At 37.6% G+C, this 16,335-nt stretch overlaps 1 protein-coding gene across 5 annotated transcripts in view; it reads left to right on the forward strand.

Annotated features, from left to right (window-relative positions):
- The first annotated feature begins 1,768 nt into the window (after window positions 1–1,768).
- The window catches only part of tei (irregular chiasm C-roughest protein teiresias), a 358,357-nt gene continuing 343,790 nt past the window's right edge, over window positions 1,769–16,335 (forward strand). For 2 of the 5 annotated variants that reach the window (XM_011069762.2, XM_087416826.1), the window contains exons 1-2: window positions 1,773–2,327; window positions 5,925–6,461. In XM_011069762.2, coding sequence (XP_011068064.1) covers window positions 6,365–6,461 — 97 coding nt within the window. In that variant the 5' untranslated portion in view covers window positions 1,773–2,327; window positions 5,925–6,364. Of the gene's footprint in view, window positions 2,381–5,924; window positions 6,462–16,335 lie in introns of all 5 variants that reach the window. The other 3 variants (XM_011069763.2, XM_011069761.2, XM_011069760.2) reach the window with 3 other exon arrangements.

A 16,335-nucleotide genomic window follows, 5' to 3' on the forward strand; every position in this document is an offset into this window, starting at 1 on the left:
CTAATTTGACACATAGGACTGCAAATTAATATTAATAACATCTATTAATATTAATATTAATAGATGTTCATTCAGTGACGATAGCGATAACTTAATGCTTTTCATATTGATGAAATTACGTCGAGCTTTTCAAACTGAGAGACATGACATCGTATTCTTAAAAAATAGTGTATAACGAAGGTATATTAGAGAAATCTATAATATATAATACATATACTATATATAATACGTATACTAATATTTTTACATTTTTGTATGCGATATTTTTCAAGAATAAGACTTCTATATTTTTATAATACATTACATTGAAAGAAATATTAAATTTTAATGGACATTTTTGTTTAAATAATTCTAAAAGTAAATATCTACACGTAAATACTAAATGCAATATATCGTGAATATATTATTTGATACAAAAATCATTAACTTAATTTAACTATCACCTTTTTTATTGAATAAATGTTTATTTACTGTAAGTAAATGTTTACATGATACTATTTAAACAAATGTATATTAAGATTTATTAAATGTTTTTTTTAGTGTAGCACGCTAGACATTCGACCACCTGAATCAGAGATCAAAGGAACAACGTAACCTAATCTCTTGAGTTAAACAACATTATTTTTAACGCATATGTGTCAAAATGTAAATCAATTCATTTCTGTGCTTAGTTTCAAAATAAATACGTGAACTTAATAAATAGTAAATTACTTTTGGGTCAAATTTAATACATTTTTTAGAATTAAATTTTTGAACTATTATTTTTATTATGAAATATTGAGTAGGAGTAGTGGCAATTTATAGAAATGATTAAACATAACTCAAATTAGGTTATAATGACTTAAAAAACAATGGAATAATTACAAATTAGAACAATTAACTCAAGAAACACAGAAACTGTATTATATTTGACTCAAATTTAATTTATTATTTACTAAGTGTACGCTAGAGACTCTATAACAGTCTGGCCACGAATAATTTTGTCAAAACAAGAGTGAAAAAGAGAAGGGTATATGTAATTATATACTGTTTCTTTCTAATTTATATTATCTTACTTATTCTTATTGAAGTTGATAAAAATGACGAGCTAATCAAGAGTTTGTTATCTCATGGTCAAATTTTGTTATAAGCTCTCCAGTGTATACATTAATGTAGACGTGGTTCATTTTAAAATAAAAAAAAATGGATTGATTTACATTTTGTCACATGTGGAATTAAAAAGAACATGGAAAAGTTAAAAAGAATAAAATATTATTCAACTCAAGGGACTGGGTTACCATTGTTCCTTTCATATCCAACAGAATGAAAGAGAATCGAAAACAATAGAAATAATTACCACAGATGTAAGTTTTAAAAAAACGTTAAAAAAAATATGCCACGCTTTAATTTTACCATTTAATCATTTCATCTGCGAAGATAATGGAACTCTTCGGAGTTGAAGGTTCAAACCACGGCTTCGCGAGCTCGGCCGTCCGGATATCTCGATAATAATATCGTAAGCATCCCTTGATCCGAACGCGTCTGTGATTCGCGCGGTCCCAACTCGACAGTGGTAGTATACACACGTACAGAGGATCGCATAGAAGCGCCTAGGGTGGCGTCGTCCTCTCCGGAGCCGAGCGGGGTCAAGGGGCAACGGAGAAGGGAGGGTGGAGGGCAGGGGAGGGGGAGAGAGAAACGGGTAGGGCGATAGACGAGGGGTGGAGAAGCGCAGCGGGTGGCGCGCGCGGCGCTCGAGAGCGGTGGTGGGGTCAGCGCGGCAGGGGAAACGTAGCACAGTCGTAGCACGCGGGTTGCCGAGAGTGGCACATAGGCAGGGGTAACGGCCACCACGCCGGTAGGGGTGGCAGTGGATCCCTCGAAAGTCCGACGGTGCTTCTCTCTCTCCACTCTCAGTCCCGAGAGCGGAGCCAAGAGAGGCGGGAGAGCGCGACGCGCACTTCGAACCTCGCTCGCTCGCTCGTCGTATCCGCGCCTCGTATATCTTGTATTCCGCGCGATAACGTGCGGACCGTCGGTGTTACGTTTCGCGTTACGTTCGTTACTCTCTTCCGCGTCTGCCGTGTATGCGTGACGTTTACGAGCGTGACGTCTCCTCGCGATCTTTCGCACACGTCGTTCGTTGCGACCGCGACGTAAGCGAGACGTCAAGGTGTTGTGGAATCTCCGCTCCCTCGGGTTGGTTATTCGCTGCGATACCAGAGAGAGAGTGCGTCAAATGATGCCTCACCCTTTTCGCTGTGCTGTGAGAAGGGTGGACTAATCTTGCAAAAGCAGTGTCGAAAGGATTGCCGTCATCGAGGAAACGTCGCTCACGCTGTCTCCTGGTGAGAGGGGATGATGTGGACGGCCGCTGGACGGCCTTGGAGCAGATGTCCGCGTGTGTTTTATAGAGCGAAGGGTGGACCGAAGCGCAACGATTATCGGAGGAATCTGAATTTTCCTGTTACTGCTAATGAAGTATTGCGACTGACAATGATGTCAGACAGACAGAGAGAGAGATAGAGAGAGAGAGAGAAAGAGGGAGGGAGGGAGGGGGAAGAGAGAGCTCGTCGTCAATCGACCTCGCGCTGCACCGACTGATCCGAATCGCAAATCCTTGAAACTTTCCGTGAGCTGAGCTTCCCACTTGAAAGGAACGGCGCGATGCTCTCGGTAGAAACACGAGAATCGCACTCGTCCTCTCACGCGAGATCGATCGTCACGTGCTCCAGACGGCTGCCGGAATTCGCGTGCCGATCGCGGAAGCCCGTCACGTGCCTCTCGCCGCGAAGGAGGGTGGGTCGAGCCGCGTCGGGTTCTCGATTATCCTCGCGTTCGCTACCTCGCGGGATGCAGTTCGATTTTCGTGACGCGCGCGCGAATTTTTCTCGTTCCGTTTTTTTATTTTTTAGTTCTTTTTTTTTTTTTAATCTACCTCCATCACAGGACGTTTCAGTGCGCGCTTTCGAAACACGACGACCAAGCCTGCCAACGATGCTCTCGACGCATCCCACGTTACGCACGGATTACGTTTTATCCTCCTCTGTCCAACCTTTGCTCTTCCCTTTTCCTCTCCCCCCCTCCCCTCTCTTTGAAAAAGAGTGCACGCGAGTTTGTGATTTGACGTGAATGGGATTTACGGGCAAAGTGACAGCTCGCTGCCGGTGACGTACGGTGCGTCCTTAAACGTCGATGATACATGTTGTTCGCGATATCTGTCGTCTCTCTCGTTCTTTTTTTTCTGAATATCATTTCGACCCTCCTGGGCGCAAGGGGTGGGGCAGGGATGAGAGAGAACGTGACACGGGACCCTCGCGCGCATCGGGCGGCCACGGGAACAATCGTAGCGCAGGAACAACACGCGCGTAGACGAGCGGTTCAAGGGTCGTCGGGACACAAAGCAGCCGTGCCATGCATATGCACGAGGGACTTTGTGTACCCAGTTTGCGGCCTGGTGATTACAGGTGGGAATAAACCGATACCGAGAGATACTGTTGCCTAAATACGCGTCGTGACCCACTTCCTCAAGTTTCGGACATCCGCCTCTCCGTTCTGCCGGCGAGGTACCCACTCACCTACCTACCTAAACGTTGCTGGTTTCCCTCGTCTCGTAATGCGAAATATCAACATTTGCACGTAGAAATGTGTGTGTGTGTGTGCGCGCGCAAATACGACGACAAAAGTTAGGCGTTTAATTTTACGAACGACGTGAAATGGAAATATCCCGCGCGAATTTTCAGAACGAATACCGCGTCTCGTCATCTGTTGTTTTAGAATATAGGTTTTGAAAAAATGCCGTGCGAAAAAAAAAGAAAAAAATAACACTCGATGAGATCATATAACGAGATCGAAACGGTTTCTCAGTTATTTCGAGCGATAATACTGATCTCTCAATTGCTGTTTCGTTTTGCTCTACATTTAGTTCGGATGTCCCGATATTATTTTATCTGAACGTACATTACCACGAATATGAAGAACGATAATTTACGAGCGACTTTTTTAATATTCGAAGCACGCGGAAGCGCGTATCGGTGTATCAATCCACAAGTACGACCGACCTGCCGGGACGATCAATTTAAAAGGCCGTCCGTTTGCACGAAACACGAAGATGATTTATGTCCACGTCCGACGCGAATAACGCTCGCTCGCTCTCGCTCTTTCGTACGCGGATTCGGCAGCCGACGGTACGAAATTATCCGAGATATCTCAATTAGCCGCGTAAATCATCAATTGATTCGAAAACCAAACGATAAATGATTCGCGCTGTATCCGCATTTTCCCGACTACGGGATATCATTTTCTACAGAATTTTGCGCTCAATGAAAACGGAGACGTCGCTGTAAATCAGCTGATCGCGATCATCTCGTTTCCGCGCGAGTTGCGATCAGTGATTTCAGACAGAGATTCTGTAAAATCCTATTAAAGATTACGAGTCGATCGAACGTGTTGTGAAATACAATGGCGATCGCAGAGTATTATATATGCGTGCGTATTATTTATCGCGGATTTGAACACTCGTTACACGCACGCGTTTTATTACAATTGGTGTAAATGACGCGTCGATGAAGCAAGTAACTTATAATAAGTATTTCTGATGAAATATTTCATTGCAACGCGTGAAAAATTGCAATATGATAAATACAGTCAACGATATTATTATAATCACGATTCTTTTTTTAAAAATCATTAATTTTCATTTTCATCCATGTAAATTAATTTTAATCTCGGTTCAACTTATCTTCATTTTTTTTTAGTTCTAAGAGTTGTGTTCATTTCTATCAATGTAGATTAACTTTAATCTCGGTTTAATTTACTCTTTATCCTCTTCTAATTCTTAGGCTCGATTGCACTAACGTTACTTCAACTTTAAGCGAGGCTTAAAACTTTCTCCTTCTCTGTCTCTCTCGTTTTTAGAGAGAGAGAGAGAGAGAGAGAGAGAGAGAGAGAGAGAGAGAGAGAGAGAGAGAGAGAGAGAGAGAGAGAGAGAGAGAGAGAGAGAGAATGTGTTGTAAGTCTCACTTAAAGTCAAAGTAACGTTGATGCAATCGGATTTTAGAACTAGAAAAAGATAAAAAGTAGGTTATATTAAATATGATATCTTTTAAGATCGTAATGTGAATACACAACAAATCAAAAGGCTCTAGCCTCAAGCTGGATCTTTAATGTTTAAATAATTCCATGTGAATTTATATATTTGTATCCGAATTTCAGTCTTGAAATACAATTCTAACAAAGAACTAGAGCAGTAATGTCATAAATTAAATTGACAGTTTAATAATATTAATTGATAATTTAATAATATTAATGTTTATAAGCATCTTAAAAGATATTACTAATATGATGTTGATAAGCATCAAACCAAAAAAGTAAGTTAATCCAAGAGATTAAAGTTAATCTATATTAGTAGAAATGGCCATCAGAAAAAGATGAAAAGTAAGTTGAACCAAGATTAAAGTTAATCTATATTAGTGGAAATGAGTACATCAAACTTACCGAAGTGATTTTCTTTTAACATATTAATCCGTAAATCACTGTACACGTACATTCAACAAATATTGTGCTTGGCCAAGTAATCTAAGACAGCGGATACATAAACCAGCGGGGACTAAATCTGGCTCAGGAACACGTTACAAGAAGAAACGACCGACGAGCTCTTTCTTCGCCGAACGGAATTCATCTCGACATGTAGTCGCGTCGCTTACAACGCTTTAGTGTCCAAGTTTAACGAGTGTCTTACGGCGACATTACGCCCAAGGGAATTCGACCAGATTCTTCCAAAATCCGATAATCGGGCTGTGCATTCGGCAGTAGTGAATCAATCCGGTTTACCTTAGAGAGAAAACGTACCATCGCGATCTCTTTTATACGCAGGAGATTAGTAGCGATCGCGTTGGGAAGTCGGGTCGTCGATTTCCTGACGCGGAGCTTTTCGCAAATTCCAGATTCCTCGGTGTCGTCTTGTGTCGATTATTGATTCTCGTGGTCTAGCCTGTGAAGTGAAGATTCGCGCTGCAGAGAGAGAAAGAGAGAGAGGGGGAAAGAGAAAACACGACGATTTGGTGCACGAAGAGATGCGCGACGCGGACAAGAGGTCCGATTTTGTCGCGACGGAACTGCAGCTTCCTCGTGCGGTAGTGCATCGTCGATGCTGAATCGCGTGCTTGGCACGTACGCGGTGGTGGTGGTTCTCGAGTGGACTCTTTCGCGCGGATGACAGCTGGACGTTTTCGCCGCGGGGGTGACAGTGAGATCCTCGAGCTCATTGTCAGTTGAGCTGAGAAGAGACGAGTCTCTCGCGTCGCCGAGAGTTCGAGACACGCCGTCGGTGATATCCGACGAGGACTACTGCGCGAATCGGGTGGTGATCTGTAGTGATGCCGTGATGGGCTGCAGCTCGAGATCGTTCTTCCTGACCACGCTCCTCCTCGTGGCTGGATTATTGTCGATCGCCCTGTTCGCCGAGATATCTTGCGCGACACGTAAGTCTCTGCTGTTATATTTATGGGAATTATCGTGAATAAATTTTGCAATTGATTTATAAAAAATTCACTTACGCACTTTAGAAATAATTGTTTTTTCTAATAAAGAAATAGATATAAAATTTTAAATATTTATACGTGGATATTATTAAAAAATTAGGTTATTTGAAAAATAATAGATATGAAAATAATAGAAATGTAAAAAATTAAATTTGGAAAATATTAAAATAAACGTATTAAAATTATTTATTATATTAATTTTAATTTTTATTTTGTTTTTCTCGAAATTTAATGTACGCTGTTTATGAAAATTCAGGGCATGTATTTAAAATATTAATATATTTGACTTGCATTCGTGAATTTTATGATTAATCAATTAAATACGATTTCATTGTTTTTGATTTAATGTGATTTAATCGGCGTAAAGAATACACGAATGCAAACAATGCGAATATTAGTCGAATTTGAATTTTCATATATTTACGAGAATTGACCTTTGAAAATTTTTATTAGTCGGAGCGATAGTCGGAGCAAATTTGTAATTTGTGAAAGATTGCATTTTATTATAAATTTAATTGCAATTTTGATGTAGAAAATGTTAATGATATTGTTGCTTTTATATTCATTATACATATAATAAATGGAGGCACTCGTTAACTTGGCTTTTCACCCGTTATTGCATCTTCTGCCTTTGTGAAACTCTATCGATATTATCATGTTAAGGGCAAGATGATCATATAATGAACGATAAATGCATAACTTGACTGTAGCGCCGACATGAAAGATTTCAGTTACGCAATTCAATAATGCATGTACGCGCGATAAAGACTTATAATGCGAATTGACCTAAAATATTTTATAACTTTTATCCGACGTAAATTTCATGATGTACGATAAAAATCTCAATGCACGAATAAAATTTCTCTTTTATATAACATATAGTAACATTTCAACATTGTTTATAGTAACATTTATTACTTAATGTCAAGCTTGGTAAAAGAATTAAAATGATAATAGAGAATGAAAAATGTAAATTAAAATAGTAGAACTCGTAAACATAAAGAATATAAAGCTTTGTCCTTTTTTAATGTAATATTTTGGTATGCAACTCTTACAAATAAAAAAATAATGATAAAAAAGAAAATAAATAGTATTAAAATATTACTATAAATTAAAAATTCAATATTTAAATGCGATTTGGTATTCAACATGATAACTGCATATGCATTGATTTTTTTTCGTATATAAAATTTTTGTCGTATATAAATGATTAAAACGAAAAAAAGAATTTTATAATAATTTCTGAGAGAGAACACTTGACATTTCCGCATGTGGTGGATTTTTCAGGGAAGGAATAATGTTAAAATCTGTCCTCTCGATTGAAAGCGACGTCCGAAATTATGGCAGATTACGCGAGTGTACTGCCTCGTATCTTTTTTTTTGTCCGCGGTCTTCCCTCTCGAAATACAATCGCATAATTGCGGGCGATTAGCATTCCGCTCAAGGAGATCGCGGAGATTCCGTCGTATCCGGCCGAGGAAGCCTCTCATTAGACTGCGTACCGGAACTCGATGGGTCTAATTATTTTCCGAGTGCCTGCAAACTCGGAGAGATTCGCGTTTCGGGGGTGATTCGAATCGGGGTCACGCGCATGCATCGATATCCCTTTCTCAGTTTCTCTCTTCGTCTCTCTCTCTCTCTCTCTCTCTCTCTCTCTGTCTCTCGTCCACATATCTGTTTCCCTTGTACACCCTTAATGCCACGTTCGCGCATGTACCGACACGCGCGTGTACAGCCGCAAACTGTTCCTCTGCTCCTGCACGAGCAGCCATTCCTGAAATAGATACGCGCGAACATATTTCGCGAACAGTGCATGGAAGTTGTGCTCGTGTAAGAAGAAGCATGGACCCGTATCTATAACTTGAAAGTAGTAACATTTACGCTCGGCTTTATGAGTCGTGCGAAAATGTTTATGGCTTTCGTACATACGATAAAAGTTGCCGTAAACACTTATTTTGGTTCTCTCATACGACATCATCGAAGGAATGTACTTTCTGTATCCTTGTATATACTGACAAAGATGCGTATTCGTATTGTAAGAGAGATAAAAATAAATTTGCTAAACAGAGAGAGATATTTTTTATATCTGTTAGGAAAAATGCAATATGAGACACTTTTTTTTTTCTCCGTTATATCAACAATGTAAAAAAATATAATTATGCGTATAGAGATTTGGACGAATTCGACCATATTTATTGAAATATCAACATGATCGAATAATACGAAGCTTATACAAATTTTTTGAATTAAATCCGGCTGGCATTTCAACAATTGTCACGCCGGCTTTTGGAAAATGATTAAAATTGTTAAAAAAGAAAAAAAAAAGCATCGAATGAAAAACTCGGGGATATCGCACGTGATGATGAAATGGCCTGTTTAGTCGAGAGCGTACGTGAAAAGATAGGGACGACGCAACGAAATATAATCTCCCCTTCCTTGCTGTGTCGGATCGCACTGGATTGTCAGGGGTTGAGTCCTCGGTGGATCATGGTGGGTGAGGGAACGCGGTCGCAAACGAGAGGAGCGAGGAAAGGGATGACGATGGCTTCTCGCTCAAAGGAACGCTGAAGCGAATGGGATGCGGACGTCGTTGTCACGACCAGGCGTGAGGTCGCTGATATTCCCTTGTCTTTTATTAAGGAGGGCTTCCTTTCTACGTTTGCGCCGCTCATTCCTCCTTTCACACTCTCTCGTTGCTCTGTTTAGTGGTCGCTGCCGATGTTCTTTTCTATGTGCTTCTCTCTGTCCGTCTCTCGTTGTACCAACACCGCCGCAATATACCCCTGCGAATAATGCTATAATTATTTCTCTGTCCCTTTTTTCTTTACTTTTTGCTTTCTCTCCATCTATCTCTCCCTATCTCTATCTCTATCTCTCCTTTTGTCTAGGTTCATCTTTGTACTCTCCACAAACGATTCTTTGCACCCTGTCCGCCCCGCCATGTGTTGCTGTTTTTTCCTCGTGGTCATTAACGCGCAGCAAACCGTGCGATGAATGTTTAATTTCGACTTCCTCCGCGGTCCACGAGAAATTGGTGGATCGCTCGCACAGTATTTTCGCTGAAATTGAAGTCCGGAAGGTTTCGGATTTATTTAGCGATAAATTAAAAAGCCGTATTAATGATAGTATATTCCCGTGCAATAAAATGAAGTGAGCGCTATAAACGAGAGATATTTAGAACAATTAAACAATCGCGATTTATAAAATAATGAATAAATAATTCGCTAAATTTGAATCAGTGGATAATCACACACTGATATCAGTGCCAAGTATGCCACTGGTAATCTGTGACTATCCACTGATTCAGATTTAGAGAGAATATATCAATTTAAAAGATGATTTCTTTTTCAGAGACGTTTAATATTTTCTAAAACTATTATTCTCAATCTTAAACGATGAGTTCATTCGATGATCAAGATTATGCGTTATAAATATTAATTTTAATTTCACTACGAGGGTTGCTATGATACTGCATCCCCAAGAATGCCTCAAAAAATACTGCTTGATATTGTTCTATATATGAGAGAGAGAACTTTTGGAAGATATCCACGTACAACCTCGTTTCCTTCCTTTACTTCTTCGGTTCTTCTCCCAGAAAACTTCCTTGCTCTTTTTTCCCCGACCAAGCGATCTTGTCGTCTCGAATTCTTTGCGTTTATTCTGGACCTCTCTTTGAGATAGTATGTAATTATATTTGTCCCGGTATATAATACAGTGTTTTTTTTCCTCCCCTGTCATTATGTAGGCATTACGTACTTCAATAAGATACGTTTGATTTTACAGAGGAATAGCAGCACATAGAGGCTTCGTTTTGATCAAAAGCGTCGCTTTAAGAGTCCGCGTCCTACGCCACCTTTCAAAGTACCTTTTTTTTTTATGTTGTAATATTGGCTTTTGTAAGAACGCATCCAACCGTTATAGATATATCTTAAATGTTACACGCTTCGTTCTTCATCTATTTCGCTTTATAGTTAGCTATCTTAACCGTGCTGCTTTGTTCGATATTTTTCTTACTTCACGTTTCTTATTAAACGTGGTACAAATAAATACCATTAATGATGTGATCATTTCTAAGATGATAACGAGATACGTTTGTGTTCCTTCGCACCGTGTTCTTTATTACTACTAACTCGTCTGTCTACGATCTCTCTCTCTCTCTTTATGCAACACCATATTTTTACATTCTTTATGTACTTTCGCGGTCTCTCGCTTATTATGCCTTCCTCTATTCTTCTGAGTGGACATCACAGTTTCCACTGTTTCATTTTCTTTATCATGTTCTCCATTTCTCTCTCTTCCTGCCTTTTGGTGCGAGGTTTCCTCTCGCGCGTTTCACTCTATAAACTATATTTCTATTTCGCGACTATTCTTACATTTTTTGTAGATACCCATTACTGTCGTGTATGTCGAGATTTTTCAAAGCGTGACACGGATTCGCAGGTAGTATCCTAGACTGTCTCACTTTCTGGGTCACTCTCTCTCATCCCTTACAAACGTCGCAATAAAAGTTTGCGACTTCTTCGTAACGCGGGCACACCTGCGGTCTCCTCTCTCTCTCTTCGTGTGTTCTTCGCTTTACCCTCGTCCCATATCCGACGAGATTGATAACGCATCTTTTTATAGTTCGGATCGAACGGGGCTTTTTGTCGCTCGTTGAGGCGTCTCGCAAAAAAGTCGGTTCCGTCATCAGCAACGCCGCGGAAATCCGTGTAAATGCGTCGTCGATAATCTAAATGACGCGAAGAAATCTCTTTTCTCTCGGCGGCTACCACATTTCACGAAGAATGCAAACGGGAGAAAAAAAAATTGAGTGAGCGCGCTGGCTACATCGAGCGAATGCGAAAATCGATTTTAGTCGCGCTCGACTTTTATACCGCGTGCAAATAAACGCTCGTTACAGGCGGCAAATTTTTCCCAGTTTCGTGCTTTAACGAGTGACTTATAGGCAGTAAACAATACTTGCGTAGCCACGTTTGTAGCAACGTCACGCCATTTCTCTGGATTCCGACATAACAGCCAAATAAGAAATTATTATCTCTCTCGCAGCACCTCGTCCAGTTTGTATAGTCATGATGAAAGCGACATGTTGACCCCTTGCGAATATATATATTCGCCATATATCTGATTTTGAGAAATAGATATCGAATAATAGTTAAGATAGATAGGACAAACCGAAACTCGCTGGCAAGTTGGTATCGCGTTCCATTTACGTATTTATGGCGAAAGAAACAATGGAAAAGTTACCGTAAAATCTCTTCTAACATTGATTCTCTCTAAGTTTTATTTAAATCTCAAATGAGTACAGTATAATAAAAAAAAATCTAATTCAAGGAGAGGTAAATTTTTCGAGTGTTTCATCACTTCTTATTCATGTTATTCAGTTTTTTCAGAAAGTAAATCTAAGTGACGTATTGTTAAAAAAAATATCTGTTACTATACATGTTATTTTAAATAGTAATTAATTTCAAGAGCTGACAAAATTATGTATACCAATGTCCAATTTTTATGTTTACTAATGCCTCAGTAATGTCCATTAATGCCCTAATAATTTCCACTAATGCCCTGGTAATGCCCATTAATGTCCTAGTAATTCATGCCACTTATTATACTTACAATTTTCTTAAGTAATGTCTAGTAATGTCTCAAATCTGTACACCGTAATTTAGTGACTTATTCCTCGATTAATTTGTTATGATAAAATGATTAAAATCAGACGTATGTAAGGACGTTGACTCCATATCTAAAAAAAAGTTTCGGCAAAAGTTTGACTTGCTGTATTACGCATGTGAACATTCTAGTAATAACTTAATTCTGACAAAACGTTTTATATATTTCTATATTTTTTATTAAAACTAAAATAAATTACACTTGTTTTTCTGTAACATTTTGTTATTTGATCATTACAAAATAATTTTAAAAGATACAACCTTTACTAAGAAATATATATCTAGGTACTATCTGTTTTTTATTTCTATGACGCTTTCATTAATTTAATATAGAGTTCATAGGAGTAACTTAAATCGCAATATGTATCAGTTTATTGAAGCAAATTGGTTACAACATTGCAGTATATTCATATTTTATTTACTATAAAGAAACTATACAGTGTACAGAACCATTCCTGGCATGAAAATGTAGAGATAGGTTCTCTATCATATCAGTTTTTTATCATATCACATTTTAATCATAATAATTAATTATTTTAAAAAATCTAATGACGAAATTGTGAAAATATCCCAACGAATCTCTGAATTTCCCACTCGTGTCACGATAGTTCCCGATTAGATTTTGTACTTTGAAAAGAAAAAATCATTTTGGATGGAATTGTAACGTTGATACATTATTCTGACTATAGTCATGAAAAAAATATCGTCACGTAGGGACAATATGCTATAAAATATTACGAACCTCATATAAATCCTCGTGGCTCTCTGTCGCACAGTTTATCGACTCAATTCGTGGTGTGCAGGGCAGACGTTTTATCGTCCGTTACGACAGATGCAAAATTGATCAAATTGTGAATTTTTTTCACGACCGTTCACCGATCGCGATTACAAAATCATTGACCGCCCGCCACTCTAACGTAACGTAACGCAACGCAACGCAACGCAACGTAACGTAACGCAACGCAACGCAACGCGGTGTAGCGGCGGTTTGCGATGCCGATGCGCCTGGTCTCGTTTTATTGGCGTTGCTCATCCCGGCGTGAACGGGCGATATTACGCATTAGAGATTACGCTTGTGAGCCGAGCTCGGCGTCGGATCGCGTTCGTTTTCGCGAAATCATCGAACCGGGAGCAATCGATACGCGGCTCCGTGAAATTATGAGCATCATCGCGCCGACGTTTTATCCATCCCGAGGATTTATATTTTGAAAAATCCCTCGGCAACGAGCACATCGTATTGCGTAACGCTCCTGTATATATTATTCTTTCGCCATGTGGGATGTGTGAATTGAGATAAATGCATTGAATTGTATATAAATGTATTAAATTCTCTCGATAGTGTACAATATACCCACGTTAGATTTAGTAAATTAAATGGATATCGAATTTGAAAATTATGAAAATGTTTTTACACGTGGAATGTTTTTTCATGTGAGTCTTATCAATTTTATTTGAATCTTAAACATACAAATTTATTTAGGATTCAATAAAAAAAAGTTTCGATAAATCAATACAATAATATTGCGTATGTCATTGCATTTAGAAATAAAGATATATATTTTATAGAAAATATTTTTGCATTCGTTACAATTGGAAATCCTTGTTATTCTTGTTATAGTTTCTAGCGTGCGTAATCAAGGACAGTAAGTTCAGAGTTAGAATTGCAGTTCGGGGCTCTAAGTTTGACGACGCTGTTTGAGACAATTAGCGTCTTTGACGTTAACGACATTAATAATTAATAATCGATATTTCGAAATTTAGCAACTTCGTGCCGCGGCTTCTCTCCGTAACATTAGTAATCGTATTCACGGTTGAGTTGAAATACAATGTGCTCGTCGATCCATACTTGCGAATATATTAATTGCATGCTTTTGATAAGAGCGCAAACAACAATGTTATTGGAATATTAACGCATCAACGAGAGCGTAGGTTATTGTGTGACTGCGGTATTCCCAATTGTACGGTACGATTGTTTATAAAATCCCGCATTGTTACGATTGGATAAGAGAATGTTGCAAGAGAAAAATATTTGCTTTGAACAATGTAAAGTTTGAAAATTGTCGATTTGATGGATTTATTCTAAGAACTAACAATAAGAATGATTTTTAAACGATATCGAAAATCGAAACGTTCTTTGCCTATCTTATTCTCGAAAACAATCTGCCTGTTACTTAGAAAATAAGATGAATTTTCGTGCGTGACACTACTTTTTCATTTGATTACATAATAAAACTGAATTTCCGTTATTATTTTTTTTATTAATCCTATGTGATAAAAATATCCTTGTGTTATATTTCTACATGTCTAATATTTGAACAAGACTATGATTGTGCTTGTTACTAGTTTCTGTGGTCGGCGAGTATAACGTTTGATGATCGACATTGTCGCTGTCAAGTCGCGTTGCAATACAGTTAAATGAAGCACAAAACAGTTCATCTTCCGCTTACGTCATCGCTTTTAAACAATGGACATCTTTGATATTTCATTAATAATCCGTGATAGACATTCAAACCCCAAACACTATTCACTACTATTGTAACACTGTCCTCATTGTCTATTTGATGTCGATGTGAGTGAATTTTCGTTGCTTAACGTATCTATCATACTCTATTGCATAATAACTATAGCGAATTATTTTCATTGATTTAAGTTAATTACACCGGCATTGATGTTAATAGTTATTTATCAAGCATTGACAAATAAATTGAGAATGGTCGCGTTCTTCTGTTAAGCGTTAATGCTTTCGGTTGTCAAATTGGAAAAGAAATTTGGACAATTTTATGTAATTTTGTCATTCTTATAATTCCATTTATGTATAAATGTTTATAACAATGACAAAATAATGTACAATTATATCACAATTTTTTATATATAAATGAAATTATATATAACAATAATAAAATTATATAAAATTGTGTTTCCATTTTTATTCATATATCGTGCAAATTATCTTTCAATTGTTTGTTTTTATGGACATCTCGATATTTTCCTTTCTAAATCTTCTACCACCATATCTAGATACGTAGTCATAATGTGAATCTTATAAAAAGAGCATGTCAGCGAAATACTGAATAAAGTTTCATATTTCGAGATACAATGTAATAGTGATATTTTGGTTACAGAAACATAGAGCGTTTAATTGATTGTGTGAAGTAAAACAATCAACTCTCGTGAAATCTACACTAAAATATTGTACAATTGTTATGAAACACGTAATATTACATACGCGATGAAATAATTGGATGTTTGCGTATTAAACTTCTTTGTCCCAAGTGACATAAGATCAAGTTGAAAATGAATTACTTATCCTGCAGTTACTCTGTTGGGGAAATGCTTTCTCTTCTTTGTTGCATTTAACGCAACACAATACTATATAGCGACACTTGTAAATAAACTTATTAAGATTGTGCGTACTAATTACTGAAGTATATAATTATTGAAGCAATGTTTTATAATTTTCTTATCTGATATCTATTCGAAATCAATAAGTTGCTTTTATTCAAGATAAGATGGCATCATATGACGATGTTTTGCATCTTTTAATAGTTTAGTACTCGTGACCGTGTTTCGAGGAATAATATTACGACATACGATGTAATTAGCATCGTGAACCTACCAGTTTGAGTTTTGCTATGCGAATAATAACAAGGCACATGATACACAAAGCAAATACTAAAGCCCTACACCGCAGTAACAGTCTATGATAGTAATAGTTACGAAATAAACGTATGCTAAATATTTTATTTCTTGTATTTTAACACTTAACTTTTCATATGTTAATTGTGGCACATTTTATGCTTTGTTTTATGGATTCATTAGTCCATTTTAAGAGAACGATTAGTTCTGTTCGATGACTAATTGAAATGAGAATCTTTCTGTGTGTCATCGTTATTGTTTGCAATGTGCTTGTGACTAGAAAGCATGAAGTACTATTATATTTTATAGTTATTATGATAAACGATTGTTACTTTGGATTAAAAATTCATAAATGTGATTCATAAGTATCGATGCTACTTATCGAATCGTATTGTCGACGATATTTTCCGCGATTTATTCATTTGAAGTGGGATTTGGAACGATATAGAGAATGGGACATTATTGTTGTTTTATAATATTTTTACATTTATCTTCTTAGCGATGCTTTGAAT

Source organism: Acromyrmex echinatior, chromosome 2 (genome assembly GCF_024713525.1).
Source record: "Acromyrmex echinatior isolate Ae372 chromosome 2, ASM2471352v2, whole genome shotgun sequence".
In the NCBI taxonomy this organism is placed as follows: Eukaryota; Metazoa; Arthropoda; class Insecta; order Hymenoptera; family Formicidae; genus Acromyrmex; species Acromyrmex echinatior.